This window comes from Triticum urartu, chromosome 6A (assembly GCF_056163025.1).
Source record: "Triticum urartu cultivar PI428250 chromosome 6A, HENAU_Tu73, whole genome shotgun sequence".
Taxonomy (NCBI): domain Eukaryota; kingdom Viridiplantae; phylum Streptophyta; class Magnoliopsida; order Poales; family Poaceae; genus Triticum; species Triticum urartu.
The window spans coordinates 80,848,909-80,873,750 of NC_141878.1; the positions used below are offsets into that span (position 1 = coordinate 80,848,909).

At 48.0% G+C, this 24,842-nt stretch overlaps 1 protein-coding gene across 1 annotated transcript; it reads left to right on the plus strand.

The window, feature by feature from the left end:
* Positions 1-8,958: 8,958 nt before the first annotated feature.
* Positions 8,959-10,256, plus strand: LOC147964073 (uncharacterized). The gene has a single exon (XM_087528655.1). The coding sequence runs from the start codon at positions 8,987-8,989 to the stop codon at positions 10,253-10,255; it is 1,269 nt and encodes a 422-aa protein (XP_087384781.1). The 5' UTR covers positions 8,959-8,986; the 3' UTR covers position 10,256.
* The last annotated feature ends 14,586 nt before the right edge of the window (positions 10,257-24,842 follow it).

Genomic DNA, 24,842 nt, shown 5'->3' on the forward strand with positions numbered 1-24,842 from the left:
TTCGCTTTTTTAATACGTGTGTTCAGACTATCCATACTAATCTCCACAGATTTATCGGTGCTAGACCCGTCTGACACTGCATTTATATTCTTGGGGGTTGAAGTAACTGCTGGAAAGTCATTCGTGTCTACCGTTGCAAAAGATGGGTCGGTTGAATTACCATTCTCGTCAATAACGAAGGGGTCCCCTTCATCTCCTGTACCAGGTGTGTTGAGATGCATACCTTTCTCACGTGCAGACTTCTTCCCGTTCCCATTGGTGAAGGATGCTTCCACCCCGTTGTCCATATCGTCCTTTGCAGGAGTTGATTTTACATCTGGAAAATATTTTGACGGACCATACCTCCTCATCCAGTTCTCACTGTGCTCCACAAACTCAACATCACTAAACCCTCTATTTGTCTTGAAGACAAGACCTTTGTTCTCCAGCTCCTCCAGTACTATCTGCAATAACACATGGGAATCAGTAAGTACATGCAAAGAATATGAATAATCTCATGTAATTTGAATAACACATCACTAATTACCTCGGCACATTTTTTAGGGACAAGGAGAATTTCTTTCTGCATATCTTTGCTGCTTTTCATAATTTGATCTAAGGTCGTGTCCTTGCTCGATGAAGCCTCGTCTCTATTATCCTTCCTTTTCCGCGAACGACCTGTTCTATCAACTGGCTCAGATTCTTCCTCCACAAATTTCCCCTCTTGAGCAATTATCATCTGTCTGTGCTTCTCACTTATTATGTCATCAACCTATGCCATGTTAAATCATTTTAAATTACTCACCATGAAAAATGTTCCATAACTCCATGCATGCAAACCATAAATACTTACCCTCCCATTCCCGCGGCCGTACGATGTGTCGTACGCATCACGCTTCATAGCCTCGACTTCTGGCCAGTTAAGCATCAGCGGATACTCATGCGCCAGTGGATCAAATGTCTCGTCATCAAGTGGCTGCACTTTTTCCCAAAACAAGTACTGCATGAACATGAAATATATTAGCAATCTTAACAGTCCAGACTATAGTTCGAAATAACATATATAACATACAATTTACCTGTATGGGAGCAAAGTTTCCCACCGGCCATGTAAATTTTGTACGATCCGATAAAGTCTTCGTGATGCCATCGACGCAAACGCGTAAAGTAAACGCGTTCCAGTTAAATGATTTAATGCTCTCCACATCCTCCACTAGCTTGTAAAAAGCATTAGGAACTTCTACCGTGGAGTGTGGTGCAAGAACAGTGCCTAGAAGAACCAACATAATTCGACGCAGGAAATCATCATCATACAATCCACTAGTAGTTATGTCATGTATAAGCTGGTCTATCATTATTTCATTCGTACTCGAATCTATGAAACGACTCGGCACCTTCACTTTCGCCTTTAGCCCCCCTTTACCTAAAGCTTTCATGGCATCTCTGCCCTTGTTCACTAGGCCAAAAATATCAAACACATCTTCAGCGCGCAATGATATCGCACCGTTTCTTGATGGCATAATGAACCTTTTCGTGTCCAATGCGTATGATTTAATCATAAACTTTAGCAGACACTTGCGCATGAGCACACTAGGAATCATCAACATTTGTCCTAGTCTAGTGCTTGCAAATCGTTTTTTTTTTGCCTAGAGAACCGTTTGCTGACGAGGAGACACCACTTCTCAACAGAACAGAAAATTTGTCCGTAGTCCTCCATCACTACGAATAGGAGCAAACAATATATTAGCTACTTTTCATGTGTACATGATGAACATGATGAATGCATCATTGAAAAAACATAAAAATTACCTCCCACCAGTACGGCCGTCGGTGGCCGCGGGGGGGGGGGGGGTGGGGGGTGCTGGTGGTGATGACGACGCCGACTGCGCGCTGTGGAACCGCGGCCGCCTACGTCAGAATCTTCGGCTGGCGTGATGTAGACGGACAACCACGTTGGATGGCGTGATGTCGATCGGTGGACGGCGGATGAGGTGTTCTCCAACGGCGGCGGACGGACGGCGGATGAGGTGTTCTCCACCGGCGGCGGACGGATGGCGGAGCGGCGTCACGGGGCCAGAGGGGGTGGATGGACGGCGGCGTGCTGAAGAGGACAGGGTGAGGGGTGTCAGGGGATCGGGGGCAGATGGCGGCGTGGGTTAGGGCTTGGGGCAGGGCGTCGTGGGTGACGAGGGCATATGGCGGCGGGCGTGCCAGGTGCTAATCACGATAGATTCGGTCGGGCCCGCGTCGCTTCTGTCTCCACTGCCGTCCGCAATGATTGGGCCGGGCCCCAGACGACACGGGTTGATTAGCGTCGGCGTGCAGCAGCCATTCTAATTTAGTCCCACCTCGGCAGCCGAAGGATGTCCAGACCAGTTTATATAGCCGCCTCCGGTAGTCCATGCATGGTCATATCTTATATTGTGATATGGCTCTACATAACTGCCCGACAGTACACTGTCTGGTAGTGAACTGCCCGGGCAGTTAGTAAAGTCACATCACAGTATTAAATATGTTTATTTTGTCATTTTGTTTATTTTTTTAACTTCAAACGGAAAACAAATTTTTTTTAAATATGGTTTTTCTACTCCATCAAACATCACGACACTTTTTCCACACGTTGCCATCACCATCCACAGCACCCACGCCAATTCGCGTATTTTTTCGGCGCTTGGCGCATTTTCTAGGGTTTTCCAAGTCGAAAATCGCAAAAACACTGCCCGGACGTGACGCAACGTCCGTTTTGTGTCCGTCTTCGTTCCAACCTTGCGTGGGGGCCTACGTTGGCCGTGCCCACATGTACACACACTTTCGTGCAATTGCATGCATGCGATCACGTAGCCCCAGTGCAACCAGCTACTTCTCGGTCTGCCGGGGAGTGGGTTCCCAACTACGGTTTTTTTTTCTACTCCGTCAAATGTCACGACACTTTTTCCACACGTTGCCATCACCATCCACAGCACCCACGCCAATTTGCGTATTTTTCCGGCGCTCGGCGCATTTTCTAGAGTTTTTCAGGTCAAAAATCGCAAAAACACTGCCCGGACGTGACGCAACGTCCGTTTTGTGTCCGTTTTCGTTCCAACCTTGCGTGGGGGCCTACGTTGGCCATGCCCACATGTATGCACACTTTGGTGCAATTGCATGCATGCTATCACGTAGCCCCAGTGCAACCAGCTACTTCTCGGTCCGTTGGGGAGTGGGTTCCCAACTACGGTTTTTTCTACTCCGTCAAACGTCACGACACTTTTTCCACACGTTTCCATCACCATCCACAGCACCCACGCCAATTCTCGTATTTTTCCGGCGCTCGGCGCATTTTCTAGGGTTTTTCAGGTCGAAAATCGCAAAAACACTGCCCGGACGTGATGTAACGTCCGTTTTGTGTCTGTTTTCGTTCCAACCTTGCGTGGGGGCCTACGTTGTCCGTGCCCACATGTACGCACACTTTGGTGCAATTGCATGCATGCGATCACGTAGCCCCCGTGCAACTAGCTACTTCTCGGTCTGCCGGGGAGTGGGTTCCCAACTACGGTTTTTTTCTACTCCGTCAAACGTCACGGCACTTTTTCCACACGTTGCCATCACCATCCACAGCACCCACGCTAATTCTCGTATTTTTCCGGCGCTCGGCGCATTTTCTAGGGTTTTCCAGGTCGAAAATCGCAAAAACACTGCCCGGACGTGACGCAACGTCCGTTTTGTGTCCGTTTTCATTTCAACCTTGCGTGGGGGCCTACGTTGGCCGTGCCCACATGTACGCACACTTTGGTGCAATTGCATGCATGCGATCACGTAGCCCCAGTGCAACCAGCTACTTCTCGGTCTGCCAGGGAGTGGGTTCCCAACTACGGTTTTTTTTCTACTCCGTCAAACATCACGACACTTTTTCCACACGTTGCCATCACCATCCACAGCACCCACGCCAATTCTCGCAATTTTTTAACCCTCGACGCATTTTCTAGGGTTTCCTAGGCTAAAGTACCCTACACCGATGTCCGGACACACACTGAGCGACGTGTGTTTCCTGTCTGATTTCGTTCATACCGTGCGTGTAGGACTACATTCGGGATGCACACACACTCACAAATTTTTATTCTGTTACATGCATGCAATCACGTACTTTAGCGTCCTTACTATTTTATTATGTTTTAGCATATTTTCGTGTACAAATTCATCATCAAATCAAAACTCTTGAATGAAATGGACAAAAGAAATTTCACTTAAATTTCATTCAACATAGATAAAATATTTTACATAGTCGAGCATCTCAATGATTACAAGTTCATACATAAAGTCTACTACTTAGGCTTACAACGACATAACCAAATTAAATAAAAAACACAGTAAAAAAACTACTCGTTGTCGCTATCAACGAGGTCAATCACGGCCGGGCCGTCGCCGCCGTCATCGCCGCTGCTGGACCAGTTGGCGAGGTCGTCCCAGTCCACCGGATCATCGTCGGAATCCTCCTCCTCTGTCGGCGCCTGCTGCCACTCCGCCGGCGCCTGCTCCCACTCCTGCTGCCACTCCGGCGCCGCCATCGCCGCCTGCTGCGCCGCCTCGGCCGCCTGGATTGCGGCCGCAATCTCGGCGGCCTCCATCGCCTCCGCCGCCGCCGCTGCAGCCTCCGACGCCCGTACGGCCACGTGGTACCCCGGCGTGTCATCCGGATCGCCGTCCTCGCGGAGGATGACCTGCTCCGGCAGCAAGTCTATCCCCGGCGGCGAGGGAGGGGCGGCCGGCGCGGGCGCCGGTGCCGGGTGCACACCGTGGCCGCCGCCACGTCTGTGGCGATCGTGCGGTGGAGGCGGTGCGCGAAGACGGCCGCTGCTGCCCGTCAGGTCGGGGGTCTCGCCGGCCGCCGCAAGGCGGAAGGCGGCCATGACCTCCCAATAGTCCTTCCCGCACCAAAACCGCTTCCGGCCTTCGATATTGTGCCGGCCGCCGCTGTGGTTGCGGAGCTCCTCCTCCGTCGCGCCGGGACCCGGCGTCGCGTAGCCATCCGCGTCGATCTTCCAGTTGCGTGGAAGACGGCAGCCCGGCGGCACAGGGAGGCAGTAGCGGTGGAGCTCCAGCATCTCCGGCACACCGATGCTCGTCGGCCATGCGCCGGGGACGTCGTCGTCGGCGCCGCCGCCGCCGGTGCTGCTGCTGCTGCCGCGGAAGAACAACATCGGGTGCGGGCAGGCGGCGACGGGCGTCGGTGGGACGGGTGTGGGCAGGGGCAGGGGAGGAGGCGGGCAGGCGACAGCGCGGTGGGACGGGCGTGGGCAGGGCGTCGCCGTTTTATAGCGGGGCGGGGCGGGGGAGGAGGCGGGCGGGCGGCAGCGCGGCTATTAACGCCGGCGCATTAATGACCGCGCGGCAGGCGAGGCGATGCTTTGACCGTCGGGCGCCGCGAACGGCGCGTCCGGAGGGGGCAGGCCAGGCGGCGGGCCGGTCGGGTGGCAGGCCAGGCGACAGCGGCAGTGGCGGCGCGGCAGGCGAGGAGCCAACAGCGACGGCAGGCGGCAGAGGTGGCGTCCGGCAGGCGCGGCGGCAGGCGGCAGCGGTGGCGTCCGGCAGGCGCGGCGGCAGGCGGCAACGGAGGCGCGGCATGCGAGGAGACGACAGCGGCGGCAGCGGTGGCGTCCGGTAGGCGGCACGCGCGTGCAACCGCCTACGTGCATGTGCGCCTCGGGCGCCGTGATTGGCAGACGGGTGCGGGCTGGCATGGAGTCAGGGGACGTGGGGGGGTGGGGCCGCGACGGGTGCGGCGCGACGCGTTGACTGCGGGGACTGCCGTCGTGATCGCGGGCGGGCACGTCTGCATGCCTGCCACGTCACCAGGCGCGTGCGGCCGGCCGGTTTAATTTTTTTCCCTACCGGGCAGGCGGGCTGTATTCATATACGTATTGCTTCGCTTATTTTTTTTGCGGGCGGTCGGGCCGGCGGGGGAAGCTTTTTCAAAATATGCCCATCCTGCCCTCTGTTATGAAGGGATATTGGGCAATCTCGGCCGTCCTTGTGTTTACAGGGGGTCTACCGAAGCGGAAGTGACATATATTTGTCATCCAACTTTGAGGCAATAAGGAAATGATCAAGCTTCTTACAAACATGCTTTCTCTGTCCAATAATATAAGCATATTATTCCTGTTCAATAAAATTGTATTTCAAAGGTATGGTGAAACAATGCACTTCAAAAAATCAAAATTTTATTTTGTGGCTCTGTAGCAAAAATACCATATAATTTTAATAGAATGCAGAGGTTAGGACTAATCAGCGCTAGGTTATGGTTGAGGGGAGGGGTGGCCGGCGGTGGCGACGGGGTCGCGAGAGCGGTGGTCATAGAGAGCCTGACACACAGATGCGAATCACCAGATTTAGGAGGAATAATCAGCGCTAGGTTATGGTGGAGGGCTGGCGGGGAGCAGAATCTCAATCTCGGTGGCAGCGAAAAAAATGGATATTATTTAGAGAAATTCTGGGTTGAGGTTGACTGCCCCTCTGGCTTCTGAGGTTGGGGTTACAGAGATTCATTCTACACCGCCAGGTTCCCAGTTCGATTTGTGATTGGTAGAGGTGCCCGGAGAGCGGTGTCGCCGCCGACATTCGTGATGACATCATCAGAGAGGAAGGTCAACGGTGGCAGACGAGTCACTGCCAGGAGGGCCCTACCTATTGGGGACCGTGTGGCTCAGCGGACGGATGCGGTGCCACTTGGCTCGATCATGTCTGCTAGTGCCCTAGATGAGCCCTCCTTGGCGGCGCATTTGCAGAAGCCACCTTCCCTGGGGTGCCCTAGTGTCTTGGAGGATTCCCCAAATCGACCATGAGCTAGGGTTCGCCGCTGCAAGACTCTACCACCATCACTTGTCTGGGTTAGGAAGGATCTATTCGTTCATGAAGAATTCACTGCTAAGGACTACTATCCTGTAGGTAGTGATGATCATCTTCCTGTTCCCAAGCAATTCAACTTTTTTAGAGATTGTTGGGCCCCGAGCAATTCAGCTTCTCTAGAGATTGTTGGGCTAGGAGGACTGGAAAAATCCCCTTTGCTGCTATTGTTAAAAGGTGTGGCTGGAGATGGGAGAGATCAGAGCTCACGCGAAGGGAGGAGATATGCTGCAGATAGAGGCTACAAAGAAACTGGTAGGCCTATTGCTCCCAATCCCAATACTCAGGTGGGTTCTAATAATCAGAATCAACCAGTTTGCCCCTTGTGACTCCTCAAGCGCCGTCGATTTCTATCTACTCAGAGTCTCCAATTGTACCTGTAGCACATCCTACTCCTATGGTGCCTCCTAGACAGACGTTTGCTGGTTATCCGTCTGGTGGATGGAATAATCAGTACCAATCCATGGGGCAGTGGCCAGAACAACCTCAATTGTCTTATCAGTTCTTGCCTGCTCCACACCAACCGGTGTAAACTCCAGATGGGAGGGAAGAGGATAGAATGAAGATAGGATTTTGAACATGCTGTTATATTAGAGGAGCTTTGGGATGAGATTTGCCCGGGCTCTGTTTCGGCCCGCTAAAATGGAATCTTAGCCGTTCTAGCAAAATTATAGCAACCACTAAGCCATTAGTGATGTTTCATGTAGCAATCATCCGTAGTGGTAGATAACGGAAAAATGGGCATTGCGTCGCGTGGAGACTCTCCCGTCATGATAGTGCCAATTTTGCCCGCAATTTTAATATTTGGATACAATAGAGAAAATTGACGTGCATCTCCAACAATTTGTCATCGCACGGCAGGACGAATTGCCATGGTATGCAAATAGGTTGCCATACATGTTTTCAGGAATTGTCATGCTACATCATAAATAAGTGTCATGCTACATAAAAAATGAGTGTCATGCTACACACGGCCGTTTTCTCAGGAGGATGGATGAGAGGGAACGTTTGCGTCGTTCCATTGGGATGGTCAATGGGAGCGAACCGTGCACCCATGGGGATTACCACATGTCATCATATTGAGATTCACGATCAAGGAGGTTACACGTACCAAAAGTGTTCCCTAAAAAATCGCTAACAGAAATATCAACTTCATAATATTTTTGTTAATTAAATACAAAAATTAAAAAAATAGAAAAACTAGGCAAGGGTACTCATGGTGTTTCTTTCCTACCATTTTCCCATTGATTTTGATAATAAACAAGTACATTTTGTTTGTACAAAATGTCTTCACTTCAAATTTTTTGAAACCACAAGGATTTATTTAGATTGTGGTGTTTCAAAAAGTACCTCGTGTGGTTCGCTAGATCAAGATCGAACGGTCCACGCACTTTCTTCTTGCTCCTCCATCTTCTTCCTCCGGTACATCCATGACTTGCTCAATATGGCTACGCCAGTGCTCGCTATCCCTTCCGCCTTTAACTCAAATAAAGCATCCCATCTAAACGCCTTGGATTATAGCGGACACCCACCCTAAGCATCCCCAGTCATAACCACTCACTCGTGTGAGCTTTCCATCTCCTCTCTCATGTTCACCAAAGCCCTCTGAAGGTAACCAACCGTTCTGCCTCGATCCAGACTCACCTTGATCACCGTTGACGCAGCGGCGGCGGCGGTGATGCTGCCTTTGAATACCCATTATTTTTGGTTCCGCAACTTTTTTTAGGAGTTCTATAATCTATTGCCTACAATTATGCATGCACTTTTAATGGCTGTTTGGAATCACTGCAATCTGCTAACTCCGCTCCGTGGGAGGAGCTCGGTCTGAGCTGCTCCCAGCAATTGTGCTGGCCCTTCCTCCGCTCCGGAGCTACAGTGGCAGAGCGGAGAGGAGCCAAACAGGGCCCTAGTCTAGTGTTTATAATAGAAAAAATTATGCAAATGGGCTGAGTTCGAACCGAACCATTGTCGCCGCTTGCTCAGTCACATCACAGGCTCACAGCGCAGCACCCCAAGCTCACAACCCCCTTCGACTCAAAGAAAAAAAAAACTCACTCCCCTGCCGACCAAACCCTAACCACCGATCCCCACCCTCTCCACCTCGCCGGCGGCCGAACGGCTGCCAGCCATGGCCTCGCCGACGCCGCCAGACGCCGAGTGCCCGACACAGTCCTCGCTCCTGGCCCTTCCGGATGTGAACCTGGAGGACATATTCCTCCGCCTGCCCACACCGGCGGCGCTCGCCCGCGCCTCCCTCGCCTGCGCCGCCTTCCGCCGCATCATCACCGAGCGCTCTTTCCTCCGCCGCTTCCGCAAACTCCACCCGCCTCCCCTCCTCGGCATCATCGACGACGAAGGTGTCTTCGCGCCCACCGAGGCGCCCCACCCTTCCGCCCCGCTCTCCCGGGCTCTTGTCCAAGGGGCTGATTTCACCTACTCCTTCGTCCCAAAGCCACTCGGTGACAATCACACAATCTGGTCTCCCTGCTACGTCCGCGACGGTCGCGTCCTCCTCGAGCACCGCCGGTCTCGAGCTGACACTTTCTTCACAGACCTGGCGGTGTGCGACCCCCTGTCGCGGAGGTACCTGCTGCTCCCACCCATTCCTGAGGATATGACCATCGAGCAAGAGCGCCTCTATGAATTGCGGCATTTCCTCATTCCCATTCGCGAGAATGAAGATGAGACATCGCTCAAGGTGATCTGTCTGGCATACTACAGAAGCAAGTTGGTCACATTCATCTTGTCTTCTGTCACCGGACAATGGTGTATAGCTGCGTCTACCAGCTGGAGTTCTTTGGGCGTAGTTGACCCCTTCAGGAAATTGTTCTCCTGTTTTAACTACTTTCGCGGCTGCTTCTACTGGTCCTTGCATTCGGAGTACAAACTGCTTGTGCTGGACACACACAGGATGGAGTTTTCCACTCTCAGTATTCATCCTGGCAAGTTTATAGGTCAGCCTGAACACATCAGATGCATGCCTACTGTTGTCGAGGATACAAAAGGAGCCCTTGAGGTGTTTAATCTCGTCGGTGATCCTTTTAAATCTCACTCGTTTGATCTCATCGGTAGTCCTTACGATCTTACCCCATTTTACATCTATCATACCTTTCAACAAAAGGGAGAATCTTCCAGTGAATGGCAGCTGTTAAATGTTATGGAGTTGCCTCGCGGATATTGTTATTATACTGTGGGTGCAGCTGAGGGGTTCTTATTCCTTGGAGGGATTGGGAAAACTCAGTCAGAGGGGTTGCCGGATGATTGGAGTGCAGATGTTTTCTCACTGGAGGTCAAGACTTCTAAACTTAAGAAGGTCTGTAGAGCAACAAACGCCACTGTCTTTTGTTTTCAGTCGTACTTTGGCTTCCCGCCATCATTGTCAACACCGAGTCTATGAACTACAAAGCGGTAAGCCTGCTGTCACACTTTTTATTTTGTTGGAGATTTTCTCGTGTGAAATGGGAAGTGATAGGCTTAGTATTTATGAATTATGGTGCTTTGCTGTCCTAACTTGTAATATAGAAAGTTAATCACTCTATGCTTCTGGAAGTACTTGTCAAACTATGGAAGGTAGTCATGGTTTGTTTCTGTCCTGATCAACATTTCCATGTATCTGTACATGTAAAGAAAATAACTCACGTACTAGGAAAGTCATTTATCCTTGTACTATTCTGGAATATCCCACCATTCTACAAGTTTCAGCTAAAATATTATCTTTGAAAACAAGAATAAAACTGGACATAATCTGGTAAGAGACATGCAACTGTTTAGTCATGCGTGGTGTTTTGGATACTGGGCTCCAGTGAGCCTGGATTTTTTAAAAGAAAATGTCTTCTAAATATTATATGAATACATATACATGTTCTCTATGGATCTGCAAAGTTTTATTAAGTAATACGATAATTTGTAGGCTACAAAAAAAGACAAACTCCGGCCCAAATACAACAAGAAAAAGGCCTGTGTTGATCTATGTATTTGTCCTTTTTGTTTAAACCACATATAAAGATATATTTTGATGAAATTTTGTGTGTACACTACATACTACGCACACACAGTGTGTGTGTATATACTTTTTTTCAGAATTTTTTGAGGTGCAGAAATAATGTTTTCCATATAAAATTATAAAGGGCACCCACTTTTCGGTGTCTGGTCCCACTTTTATCCGACAATCAGTGCCCATCACCATCAGCTGTGTAAAGTCCACTTAAGTTGATTTAAAACCTGTCTTGCCTGGGTTTTCCCATCCAGATCCCCTGAGGTTAGAGCATCTCCAGTCGTTCGGCCCCCCAGGGGCTTGAAATAGCGCCGCCCTGGGGTGCGCCGGCTTAAAAATCGGCGTGGGGGCGATTGGGTTCCCAGCCGCCGCCCCCAGGCGCAAATTGGCCAATTTCAGTCCGTATTCGGCGTGCTTTGGCACAAATTGAACATAAGCTATTTTTATCACATAGTTCATCACAGAAAATCAATAGAAATCAAATAGTTCAATACAAATTATATAGTTCAACAAATAAAAACTCATATTTCATCACACGTCAAGCTAGGCGTTGCCCTTGAGCCTTCATTGGTGCTCCACCAGATCCTGTTGCAGTTGTTGATGCACCAGTGGGTCTCGGATCTCCTGACGCATATTGAGGAAGGCAGTCTAGGTTGCCGGTAGGTGGTGATCAACTTGGGCAAGAGGACCTTGCCTGTAATATGGTTTAGTGTCAAACACTGGCTCTTTCTGCTCGCTCTCAATGATCATGTTGTGCAAGATGACACAGCAAGTCATGATCTCCCACATTTGATCTTTTGACCAGGTCTGAGCGGGGTACCAGATAACAACAAATCGAGATTGGAGCACACCAAATGCCCGCTCAACATCCTTCCTGCAAGCCTCCTGAACCTTCGCAAAGTGGGAGTTCTTGCCTCCTGGCACAGGGTTGTGATAGTCTTCACAAATGTGGACCATCTCAGCTAGATGCCATCTGCTAGGTAGTATCCCTTATTGTAGTGCCGCCCATTGACCTCGAAGTTCACCGGAGGAGAATGACCTTCAACAAGCTTGGCAAAGACAAGGGAGCATTGCAATACGTTGATGTCATTATGAGTTCCTGGCATACCAAAGGAGTGCCAAATCAGAGGCCGTGTGTGGCCACTGCCTCAAGTACCACACTGCAACCGCCTTTGGCGCCTTTGTATATCCCCTACCAAGCAAATGGACAGTTTTTCCATTTTCAATGCATGCAGTCGATCCTTCCAAGCATCCCAGGAAATCCTCTTGCTGCATTCTATGCTAGGATCCGAGCAGTGTCTTCAACATTGGGTGATCACAAGTATTGCGGTCCAAACACTGCCACCACTGTCCTGCAGAACTTGTAGAAACACTCAATGGTCGTGGGCTCGGCCATGCGCCCATAGTCTTCCAGTGAATAATCGGGAGCTCCGTATGCAAGCATCCTCATAGCTGTCGTGCACTTCTGGAGTGAGGTGAATCCAAGTGTGCCGGTGCAATCCTTCTTGCACTTGAAGTAGCTGTCGAACTCCCTGGTGGAATTCACAATCCTGAGGAAGAGCTTTCGGCTCATCCGATAACGGCGTCGAAATACTTTGTCGCCGTGCAGTGAAGCGTCGGCGAAGTAGTCGGAGTAGAGCAAGCAATAGCCTTCCAGTCGATGCCTCTGCTTTGCCTTCGGCCGGCCCGGCGCCGAGCCACCTCGCGGCGGCTTTGCATTGCTCGCGAGCAGGCTGGCCAGGGCGGCAACGACCATGAGATGCTCTTCGTCCTGGGCGTCGGCATCGGCTTCCTCCTCCAGCAGCGCCGCGAGCACCTCCTCGTTGTCCGACTCCATCGCCGAGCAGATAAATCGCCGAACACCTAGCGGGCGTGGTAGGCTTGCAGCCGCCGGTATCCCGTGTTGCACGGACGGAGCGCCGGAAAGCTCACCCAGGAACGGGGTTGAGGATGCTGCGGTGGAACCCTCTCTCTTTTCCGGCGGGGGGTGGCCTATCTAGCGGTGGTGGGGGTGGTCGGCGCCGGGATTGGCAAGGCGGCGGGAGGGCGTGCGCGCGGAGGGGGGGTGGGAGGTGGGGGCGAGGGGGCGAATCTGGACGTGCAAGATGCGTTTTCGCCTACAGTGGTGGCCTAGACATGGGTTTCCCTTCCGCTGGAGCCCCCAAGCGCCCCCCCTAGTGTGCTGGGTTCGGCCTGGGATCGCTGGGCCCAAAAACGGGCCGAGCCGGCGGATTTTGGCGTCTTGGGGGCGCGACTGGGTTTATTTTTCGGCGCCGGCGCGAAAAAAGTCACCCTGGGGGGCCTATTGGGGGCGCGGCTGGAGATGCTCTAAGCCAATCCATTCTGGTCCTTCCATTTGAGCTCCTCTGGTCAAGTGCTGGACCAAACTGGGTCTAATAATGCTGATCTTGGTGTCCAATTCAGTCTATTGAAGCTAATCTCATCCTTGATTAGAGCCTCTAGTCAATTCACCTTTCCTATAACATTAAGGTGAGAACGGTGGCGGGTGGCGGCAGCGGTTGTGCTGCTTGTGCTGGACACACACAGGATGGAGTTTTCTACTCCCGGTATTCATCCTGGCTACTAATGTTATATAAAAGGTGAATTAGACACCCAAGACAACACATTCATGAAGGGGACAATGGCGGCGTCACAGCGTTGCCCCCTTCATGAAGGTGTTGTCTTGGGTGCTCACAGAAGTCCCCGGTGTTGAATGTGATGTTGGACGTTATACTTGGTCTTTGGCTGCTTCCCTGGGTGTGGGCATCCGGGGCGCAATGTATGACATCGCCAGCGCTTTCTCCAGGCCTTTCTCCTCCGTCCTCCTGCACGGTCGGGTCCTGCTGTTGGAAATATGCCCTAGAGGCAATAATAAATTAGTTATTATTATATTTCCTTATTCATGATAATCGTTTATTATCCATGCTAGAATTGTATTGATAGGAAACTCAGATACATGTGTGGATACATAGACAACACCATGTCCCTAGTAAGCCTCTAGTTGACTAGCTCGTTGATCAATAGATGGTTACGGTTTCCTGACCATGGACATTGGATGTCATTGATAACGGGATCACATCATTGAGAGAATGATGTGATGGACAAGACCCAATCCTAAGCCTAGCACAAAGATCATGTAGTTCGTATGCTAAAGCTTTTCTAATGTCAAGTATCATTTCCTTAGACCATGAGATTGTGCAACTCCCGGATACCGTAGGAGTATTTTGGGTGTGCCAAACGTCACAACGTAACTGGGTGGCTATAAAGGTACACTACAGGTATCTCCGAAAGTATCTGTTGGGTTGGCATGAATCGAGACTGGGATTTGTCACTCCGTGTAAACGGAGAGGTATCTCTGGGCCCACTCGGTAGGACATCATCATAATGTGCACAATGTGATCAAGGAGTTTATCACGGGATGATGTGTTACAGAACGAGTAAAGTGACTTGCCGGTAACGAGATTGAACAAGGTATCGGGATACCGACAATCGAATCTCGGGCAAGTGTCGTACCGATAGACAAAGGGAATTGTATACGGGATTGATTAAGTCCTTGACATCGTGGTTCATCCGATGAGATCATCGTGGAACATGTGGGAGCCAACATGGGTATCCAGATCCCGCTATTGGTTATTGACCGGAGAGTCATCTCGGTCATGTCTGCATGTCTCCCGAACCCGTAGGGTCTACACACTTAAGGTTCGGTGACGCTAGGGTTATAGAGATATTAGTATGCGGTAACCCGAAAGTTGTTCGGAGTCCCTGATGAGATCCCGGACGTCACGAGGAGTTCTGGAATGGTCCCGAGGTAAAGAATTATATATAGGAAGTGCTATTTCGGCCATCGGGACAAGTTTCGGGGTCACCGGTATTGTACCGGGACCACCGGAAGGGTCCCGGGGGTCCACCGGGTGGGGCCACCTGCCCCGGGGGGCACATGGGCTGTAGGGGGTGTGCCTTGGCCTATATGGGCCAAGGGCACCAGCCCCAAGAGGCCCATGCGCCAAGAGAAGGGGGAAAGGAAGAGTCCTAAAGGGGGAAGGCACCTCCGAGGTGCCTTGGGGAGGAGGGACTCCTCTCTGGCCGCACCCTTCCTTGGAGGAAGGGCCAAAGGCTGCGCCCCCCCCCCCCCTCTCCCTTGGCCCTATATATAGTGGGGGGAAGGGAGGGCAGCAACACCTAAGCCCTGGCGCCTCCCTCTCCCTCCCATGACACATCTCCCTCCTCCCGCAGCGCTTGGCGAAGCCCTGTTGGAATCCCGCTACTTCCACCACCACGCCGTCGTGCTGCTGGATCTCCATCAAACTCTCCTCCCCCCTTGCTGGATCAAGAAGGAGGAGACGTCGCTGCTCCTTTCGTGTGTTGAACGCGGAGGTGCCGTCCGTTCGGCGCTAGGATCATCGGTGATTTGGATCACGACGAGTACGACTCCATCAACCCCGTTCTCTTGAACGCTTCCGCGCGCGATCTACAAGGGTATGTAGATCCACTCCTCCCTCGTTGCTAGATGACTCCATAGATAGATCTTGGTGACACGTAGGAAAATTTTGAATTTATGCTACGTTCCCCAACAGTGGCATCATGAGCTAGGTCTATGCGTAGTTTCTATGCACGAGTAGAACACAAAGTAGTTGTGGGCGTTGATGTTGTTCAATATGCTTATCGTTACTAGTCTTATCTTGATTCGGCAGCATCATGGGATGAAGCGGCCCGGACCGACCTTACACGTACTCTTACGTGAGACTGGTTCCACCGACTGACATGCACTAGTTGCATAAGGTGGCTAGCAGGTGTCTGTCTCTCCCACTTTAGTCGGATCGGATTCGATGAAAAGGGTCCTTATGAAGGGTAAATAGCAATTGTCATATCACGTTGTGGTTTTTGCGTAGGTAAGAAACGTTCTTGCTAGAAACCCATAACAGCCACGTAAAACATGCAAACAACAATTAGAGGACGTCTAACTTGTTTTTGCAGGGTATGCTATGTGATGTGATATGGCCAAAAGGATGTGATGAATGATATATGTGATGTATGAGATTGATCATGTTCTTGTAATAGGAATCACGACTTGCATGTCGATGAGTATGAAAACCGGCAGGAGCCATAGGAGTTGTCTTAATTTATTTATGACCTGCGTGTCAACATAAACGTCATGCAATTACTTTACTTTATTGCTAACCGTTAGCTGTAGTAGTAGAAGTAATAGTTGACGAGACAACTTCATGAAGACACGATGATAGAGATCATGATGATGGAGATCATGGTGTCATGCCGGTGACGATGATGATCACGGAGCCCCGAAGATGGAGATCAAGAGGAGCAAAGTGATGATGGCCATATCATGACACTATTTGATTGCATGTGATGTTTATCATGTTTTTGCATCTTGTTTACTTAGAACGACGGTAGTAAATAAGATGATCCCTCATAATAATTTCAAGAAGGTGTTCCCCCTAACTGTGCACCGTTGCGATAGTTCATTGTTTCGAAGCACCACGTGATGATCGGGTGTGATAGATTCTAACGTTCACATACAACGGGTGTAAGACAGATTTACACACGCGAAACACTTAGGTTGACTTGACGAGCCTAGCATGTGCAGACATGGCCTCGGAACACAAGAGACCGAAAGGTCGAGCATGAGTCGTATGGTAGATACGATCAACATGAAGATGTTCACCGATGATGACTAGTCCGTCTCACGTGATGATCAGACACGGCCTAGTTGACTCGGATCATGTAATCACTTAGATGACTAGAGGGATGTCTATCTGAGTGGGAGTTCATAAGATGAACTTAATTATCCTGAACATAGTCAAAAGGTCTTCGCAAATTATGTCGTGGCTCACGTTTCTGTTCTACTGTTTAGATATGTTCCTAGAGAAAATTTAGTTGAAAGTTGATAGTAGCAATTATGCGGAGTAGGTCCGTAAACTGAGGATTGTCCTCATTGCTTCATAGAAGGCTTATGTCCTTAATGCATCGCTCAGTGTGCTGAACCTCGAACGTTGTCTATGGATGTTGCGAACATCTGACATACACATTTTGATAACTACGTGATAGTTCAGTTAAACGGCTTAGAGTTGAGGCACCGAAGACGTTTTGAAACGTCGCGAAACATATGAGATGTTTCGAGGGCTGAAATTGGGATTTCAGGCTCGTGCCCACGTCAAGAGGTATAAGACCTCCGACGATTTTCTTAGCCTGCAAACTAAGGGAGAAAAGCTCAATTGTTGAACTTGTGCTCAGATTGTCTGAGTACAACAATCGCTTGAATCGAGTGGGAGTTGATCTTCCAGATGAAATAGTGATGGTTCTCCGAAGTCATTACCACCAAGCTGCTTGAGCTTCGTGATGAACTATAATATATCAAGGACATATATGATGATCCTTGAGATATTCGCGATGTTTGACACCACAAAAGTAGATATCAAGAAGGAGCATCAATTGTTGATGGTTGGTGAAAGCACTAGTTTCAAGAAGGGCAAGGGCAAAAAGGGATACTTCATGAAACGGCAATTCAGCTGCTGCTCTGGTGAAGAAACCCAAGGTTGAACCCAAACCCGAGACTAAGTGCTTCTGTAATAAGGGGAACAGCCAGTGGAGCAGAATTACCCTAGATACTTGGTAGATGAGAAGGCTGGCAAGGTCGATAGAAGTATATTGGATATACATTGTGTTGATGTGTACTTTACTAGTACTCCTAGTAGCACCAGGGTATTAGATACCGGTTCGGTTGCTAAGTGTTAGTAACTCGAAATAAAAGCTACGGAATAAACGGAGACTATCTAAAGGTGAGATGACGATATGTGTTGGAAGTATTTCCAAGGTTGATCAAATATCGTACGCTCCCTCTACCATCGAGATTGGTGTTTGCGTTGAGCGTAGACATGATGGGATTATGTCTATCGCAATACGGTTATTCATTTAAAGAGAACAATGGTTACTCTGTTTATTTAAATAATACCTTCAATGGTCTTACACCTAAAATGAATGGTTTATTGAATCTCGATCGTAGTGATACACATGTTCATGCCAAAAGATAGTAATGATAGTACCACCTACTTGTGGCACTACCACGTAAGTCATATCGGTATAAAACGCATGAAGAAGCTCCATGTTGATGGATCTTTTGGCTCACTCGTTTTTGAAAAGTTTGAGACATGCGAACCATGTCTATTGGTGTATATGCATGAAGAAACTCCATGCAAATGGACCGTTTGGACCCACTTGATTTTGAATCACTTGAGACATGCAAATCATACCACATGGGCAAGATGACTGAAAGCCTCGTTTTCAGTAAAATGGAACTAGAAAGCAACTTGTTGGAAGAAATACATTTTGATGTGTGCAGTACAATGAATGCTGAGGCGTGTAGTGGATATCGTTATGTTCTTACTTCACAGATGATTTGAGTAGATGTTGAGTATATTTACTTGATGAATCATGAGTCTGAATTATTAAAAGGTTCAAGTAATTTCAGGGTGAAGTTGAAAGATCGTCGTGACAAGAGGATAAAATATCTATGATATGATCATAGAGATGAATATCTGAATTACGAGTTTGGCATAGAATTAAGACATTGTGGAAATTGTTTCACAACTAATACAGCCTGGAACACCATAGTGTGATGGTGTGTCCGAACATCATAACTGCACCCTATTGGATATGATGCATACCATGATGTCTCTTATCGAATTACCACGATAGTTTATGGGTTAGGCATTAGAGACAACCGCATTCACTTTAAATAGGGCACCACGTAATTCCGATGAGATGACACCGTATGAACTATGGTTTAGAGAAACCTAAGTTGTCATTTCTTAAAAGTTTGGGGCTGCGACGCTTATGTGAAAAAGTTTCAGGCTGATAAGCTCGAACCCAAAGCGGATAAATGCATCTTCATAGGACACCCAAAAATAGTTGGGTATACCTCCTGTCTCAGATCCGAAAGCAATAAGGGATTGTTTCTGGAATCGGGTCCTTTCTCGAGGAAAAGTTTCTCTCGAAAGAATTGAGTGGGAGGATGGTGGAGACTTGATGAGGTTATTGAACCGTCTCTTCAACTAGTGTGTGACAGGGCACAGGGAGTTGTTCCTGTGGCACCTACACCAATTGAAGTGGAAGCTTATGATAGTGATCATGAAACTTCAGATCAAGTCACTACCAAACCTCGTGGGATGACAAGGATGCGTACTACTTCAGAGTGGTACGTAATCCTGTCTTGGAAGTCATGTTGCTAGACAACAATGAACCTACGAGCTATGGAGAAGCGATGGTGGGCCCGGATTCCGATAAATGGCTCGAGGCCATAAAATCCGAGAGAGGATCCATGTATGGAAACAAAGTGTAGACTTTGACAGAACAGCTCGATGGTCGTGAGGCTGTTGAGTACAGATGGATTTTAAAAGGAAGACGGACAATGATGGTAAATGTCACCATTAAGAAAGCTCGACTTGTCGTTAAGATGTTTTCCGACAAGTTCAAGGAGTTGACTACGATGAGACTTTCTCACTCGTAGCGATGCTAAGAGTCTGTTGGAATTATATTAGCGATTACTGCATTATTTATGAAATCTTGCAGATAGGATGTCAAAACATTGTTTCCTCGACGGTTTTTTGAGGAAAGGTTGTATGTGATACAAACCGGAAGGTTTTGTCAATCCTGAAAGATGCTAATAAGTATGCAAAGCTCCAGCAATCCTTCTAGGGACTGGAGTAAGCATCTCGGAGTTGGAATGTATGCTTTGATGATGATCAAAGATTTTGGGTTTATACAAAGTTTATGAGAAACTTGTATTTCCAAAGAAGTGAGTGGGAGCACTATAGAATTTCTGATGAATATATGTTGTTGACATATTGTTGATCAGAAATGACGTAGAATTTCTGGAAAGCATATAGGGTTATTTGGAAAGTGTTTTTCAATGGAAAGCCTGGATTAAGCTACTTGAACATTGAGCATCAAGATTTATAAGGATAGATCAAAACGCTTAATGGTACTTTCAAATGAGCACATACCTTGACATGATCTTGAAGGTGTTCAAGATGAATCAGTCAAAGAAGGAGTTCTTTCCTGAGTTGTAAGGTATGAAGTTAAGACTTAAAGCTCGACCACGGCAGAATAGAGAGAAAGGAAGAAGGTCGTCCCCTATGCTTATGACATAGGCCCTACAGTATGCTATGCTGTGTACTGCACCTGAAATGTGCCTTGCCATGAGTCAGTCAAGGGGTACAAGAGTGATCCAAGAATGGATCACAATACAGCGGTCAAAGTTATCCTTAGTAACTAGTGGACTAAGGAATTTTCTCGATTATGGAGGTGGTAAAAGAGTTCGTCGTAAAGGGTTATGCCGATGCAAACTTTGACACTAATCCAGATTATTCTGAGTAGTAAACTGGATTCGTATAGTAGAACAGTTATTTTGAAATGGCTCCAAATATAGCGTAGTAGCTGCATCTACAAGATGACATAGAGAGTTGCGAAGTACATACGGATCTGAAAGATTCAGACCCGTTGACTATAACATCTCTCACAAGCATAACATGATCAAACCCAGAACTCATCGAGTGTTAATCACATGGTAATGTGAACTAGATTATTGACTCTAGTAAACTCTTTGGGTGTTAGTCACATGGGGATGTGACCTTGAGTGTTAATCACATATCGATGTGAACTGGATTATTGACTCTAGTGCAAGTGGGAGACTGTTGGAAATATGCCCTAGAGGCAATAATAAATTAGTTATTATTATATTTCCTTGTTCATGATAATCGTTTATTATCCATGCTAGAATTGTATTGATAGGAAACTCAGATACATGTGTGGATACATAGACAACACCATGTCCCTAGTAAGCCTCTAGTTGACTAGCTCGTTGATCAATAGATGGTTACGGTTTCCTGACCATGGACATTGGATGTCATTGATAACGGGATCACATCATTGGGAGAATGATGTGATGGACAAGACCCAATCCTAAGCCTAGCACAAAGATCATGTAGTTCGTATGCTAAAGCTTTTCTAATGTCAAGTATCATTTCCTTAGACCATGAGATTGTGCAACTCCCGGATACCGTAGGAGTGTTTTGGGTGTGCCAAACGTCACAACGTAACTGGGTGGCTATAAAGGTACACTACAGGTATCTCCGAAAGTGTCTGTTGGGTTGGCATGAATCGAGACTGGGATTTGTCACTCCGTGTAAACGGAGAGGTATCTCTGGGCCCACTCGGTAGGACATCATCATAATGTGCACAATGTGATCAAGGAGTTTATCACGGGATGATGTGCTACGGAACGAGTAAAGTGACTTGCCGGTAACGAGATTGAACAAGGTATCGGGATACCGACGATCGAATCTCGGGCAAGTGTCGTACCGATAGACAAAGGGAATTGTATACGGGATTGATTAAGTCCTTGACATCGTGGTTCATCCGATGAGATCATCGTGGAACATGTGGGAGCCAACATGGGTATCCAGATCCCGCTATTGGTTATTGACCGGAGAGTCATCTCGGTCATGTCTGCATGTCTCCCGAACCCGTAGGGTCTACACACTTAAGGTTCGGTGACGCTAGGGTTATAGAGATATTAGTATGCGGTAACCCGAAAGTTGTTCGGAGTCCCGGATGAGATCCCGGACGTCACGAGGAGTTTCGGAATGGTCCGGAGGTAAAGAATTATATATAGAAAGTTCTATTTCGGCCATCGGGACAAGTTTCGAGGTCACCGGTATTGTACCGGGACCACCGGAAGGGTCCCGGGGGTCCACCGGGTGGGGCCACCTGCCCCGGAGGGCCACATGGGCTGTAGGGGGTGCGCCTTGGCCTATATGGGCCAAGGACACCAGCCCCAAGAGGCCCATGCGCCAAGAGAAGGGGGAAAGGAAGAGTCCTAAAGGGGGAAGGCACCTCCGAGGTGCCTTGGGGAGGAGGGACTCCTCCCTGGCCGCGCCCTTCCTTGGAGGAAGGGCCAAAGGCTGCGCCCCCCCCCCTCTCCCTTGGCCCTATATATAGTGGGGGGAAGGGAGGGCAGCAACACCTAAGCCCTGGCGCCTCCCTCTCCCTCCCATGACACATCTCCCTCCTCCCGCAGCGCTTGGCGAAGCCCTGTTGGAATCCCGCTACTTCCACCACCACGCCGTCGTGCTGCTGGATCTCCATCAAACTCTCCTCCCCCCTTGCTGGATCAAGAAGGAGGAGACGTCGCTGCTCCGTACGTGTGTTGAACGCGGAGGTGCCGTCCGTTCAGCGCTAGGATCATCGGTGATTTGGATCACGACGAGTACGACTCCATCAACCCCGTTCTCTTGAACGCTTCCGCGCGCGATCTACAAGGGTATGTAGATCCACTCCTCCCTCGTTGCTAGATGACTTCATAGATAGATCTTGGTGACACGTAGGAAAATTTTGAATTTATGCTACGTTCCCCAACACCTGCATCCCGCTTGCCATCTCCTAGGCGCGTAGGGTGGGGGAACATTGATTCGGTCTGTGATGGAGTGGTGGCCGCGCGACGGAAGTTCCTTGTGTTGGTCGTGACACGGTCTGCATGCCTTGTGTTCCTTCTCTTTGCCTTTCGTTGCTTCAGTTTGGGCTAGGTGATTCTTTAGGATGTGGTCCTTGTTGGTGTGGTGCCCCCTCCCCCCCTCTCCTCTTTGTAACAGTTCTCTCCTACATATCAATGAAATGATACACAATTCTTTGTGTATTAAAAAAATGTATCATGAAATATAAAATCGGATTCTTGAACTCAGTTTCACTCCATTTTCAATGGAAGACTTGAGTTTCTGGTATTGTATTAACTTGAGAGCTGCCCCAAGTCATCAACTTTCTGAAATAGATGTGTGAAGAAATGTGTTGGATCTCCTCCATCATAATAGGTGTATATGAAATTCCAACTTCATTGTATGTGCTTTATGCACATCTTTAGCCAGCAGAGCATATGCATATAAAATGTAGCATTGATATCAAGTTAGTTTTGTGATAGTCTATTTCTTTAGGTGGATAGTTAATGGTCTAAAATTCTTGATGGTTGCCCAGCCCATTAATTACGCACATCCTCGAATTTTGCTTATATCCTTATTTCGTAATAATATTTTGATGACTATCTCCAAATATTTGACTACATGAAACCTGTAAAGTATCTTTGTAGTTGTCAACGCTTGAACAAATTCTTGCACAAATAATGGACGGAGACTAGTCTAGATACCTATGTGGTCATAATATTACTTGTTACTGAGCTAAAATCTTAGTTTCTCTATATTTTACTCCGTCTTAGGCATTTATTCTGCCAATGCCGTGATTCCAAGTTATTAGTCGTGGGCTTGATTTATTGGCTTGGTATGTTGTTGAGGAGAGTTGTAATTTTGGCTTCATAAGTTTGAAATCTCATAGTGTGGCTGCTTAAAAATCGGCTATGTCTAGTACATATCTTTGGAAAGATATAGGAGGGGAAATGTCTTGGGCTTATGGTAAAATTTTAGGTCTTAGTATTTTACACAGTTCTTGAAGCATAACATGTGCATCAGTTATTTATTGTTTGAGGGCATTGAGGCTTTAGATTTACCATTCAAATGCTATGTATTTTTTTTCATTTGCTTCAAAACTGTACTTGCATGTCCCTGAGACGATCCTGGAGCATGAATGAGTAGCTCATGTTGCCTTTTACTCTTCAGATGTACCATATTTCTCAATTTTGCACCTACCTTTTGATATTGTTCTGCTCCTAAACAGTTGTAAAACGGCTCTTTGACACTTCCAATGCAGGAATGAACAGCTTATGTCCCTCTAGTCTTATATCTTTACTGTACTTATCAATTTTGCGTAGAGTCCTATTTTGAAACCGCGGAATCAAAGATTTTTTATCGCACTGTTGTAACTAAATACATATGCAGGGGTGAGCTCACTTTGTTTTTGGAGGCTTTTATTCGGGCCATGCATCTGGTGCCTTCGAAGAGAATTGAAGGATGGTCAAGATGGTGCTGTGGACATGCTGGCTGGTTGTGCCATACTATTTATCAGAAAATAGTAATCTGTTAAGCGTATTTAAACAGACACTTTCTGTAGCACTAATGTGCAAGAGACATACTGTTGTACCAGGAGAGTGGTCATTACCAATTGTGGTGGCTTTGTCTAGCAATAATTTATCAGACACACTCTTGTGCTGGGAGAATCACCGCTTGTTGTTGTACTTAATCTGCTCAACAAGTTATGCCCTAAGGCGTTTGGCCTGCTGTGTGCTTTCTTTTTCCTTGGGCTGGTTGCCCACTGAGCCCTCTGCTGATTCAACATCCTGAAACTGCTAGTAGTTGTGTGTAGCCCAGTCTGTAATGTTAGGCTTTACTTTTGTCGTGGTCGTCGTACTTTTGTTATGATCTTACCCCGTCTTACATCTATCATACCTTTCAACAAAAGGGTAAGAACCTTCCAGTGAATGGCAGCTACTGTAGCTGTTAAGTGTTACAGGGTTGCATCACAGATACCGCTGACCATGTGTGCAGCTGAGGGATTCTTATTGCTTGCAGGGAATTGAGGAATTCAGTGGTACAAAAATGCAGCATAGGGGTTGCCTGATGATTGGGTTGAAGATGATTTTTTCACTGGAGGTCAAGATTTCCGAGCTTAAGAAGGAATGCATTATCTTTGAAGAACAAGAGTTAAAACTAGACAAACAAAAATCAACAGTGAACCAATATGGTAAGGCATGCAGATGTTTTGTGTGTGTAAATTGCTTCAAAACTGTAATTACATGTGCCTGAGACTCTCCTGAAGCATGAATGAGAGCAGCTCATGTGCCACTTACTCTCAAGCTATACGCAGCGATGAGCTCCACTTCGCTTTTGGAGTCTTATTCTGGCAATGCATCTGATGCCTTCGAGGAGAATTGGAGAGTGGTATAATGTGTCAAGTGTGTGTAGTGATGAACTATTTAGCGCTACGATCTTCTGAAATTTTCTCCTTTGTACACTCACCAATTACATGAACTAATTAG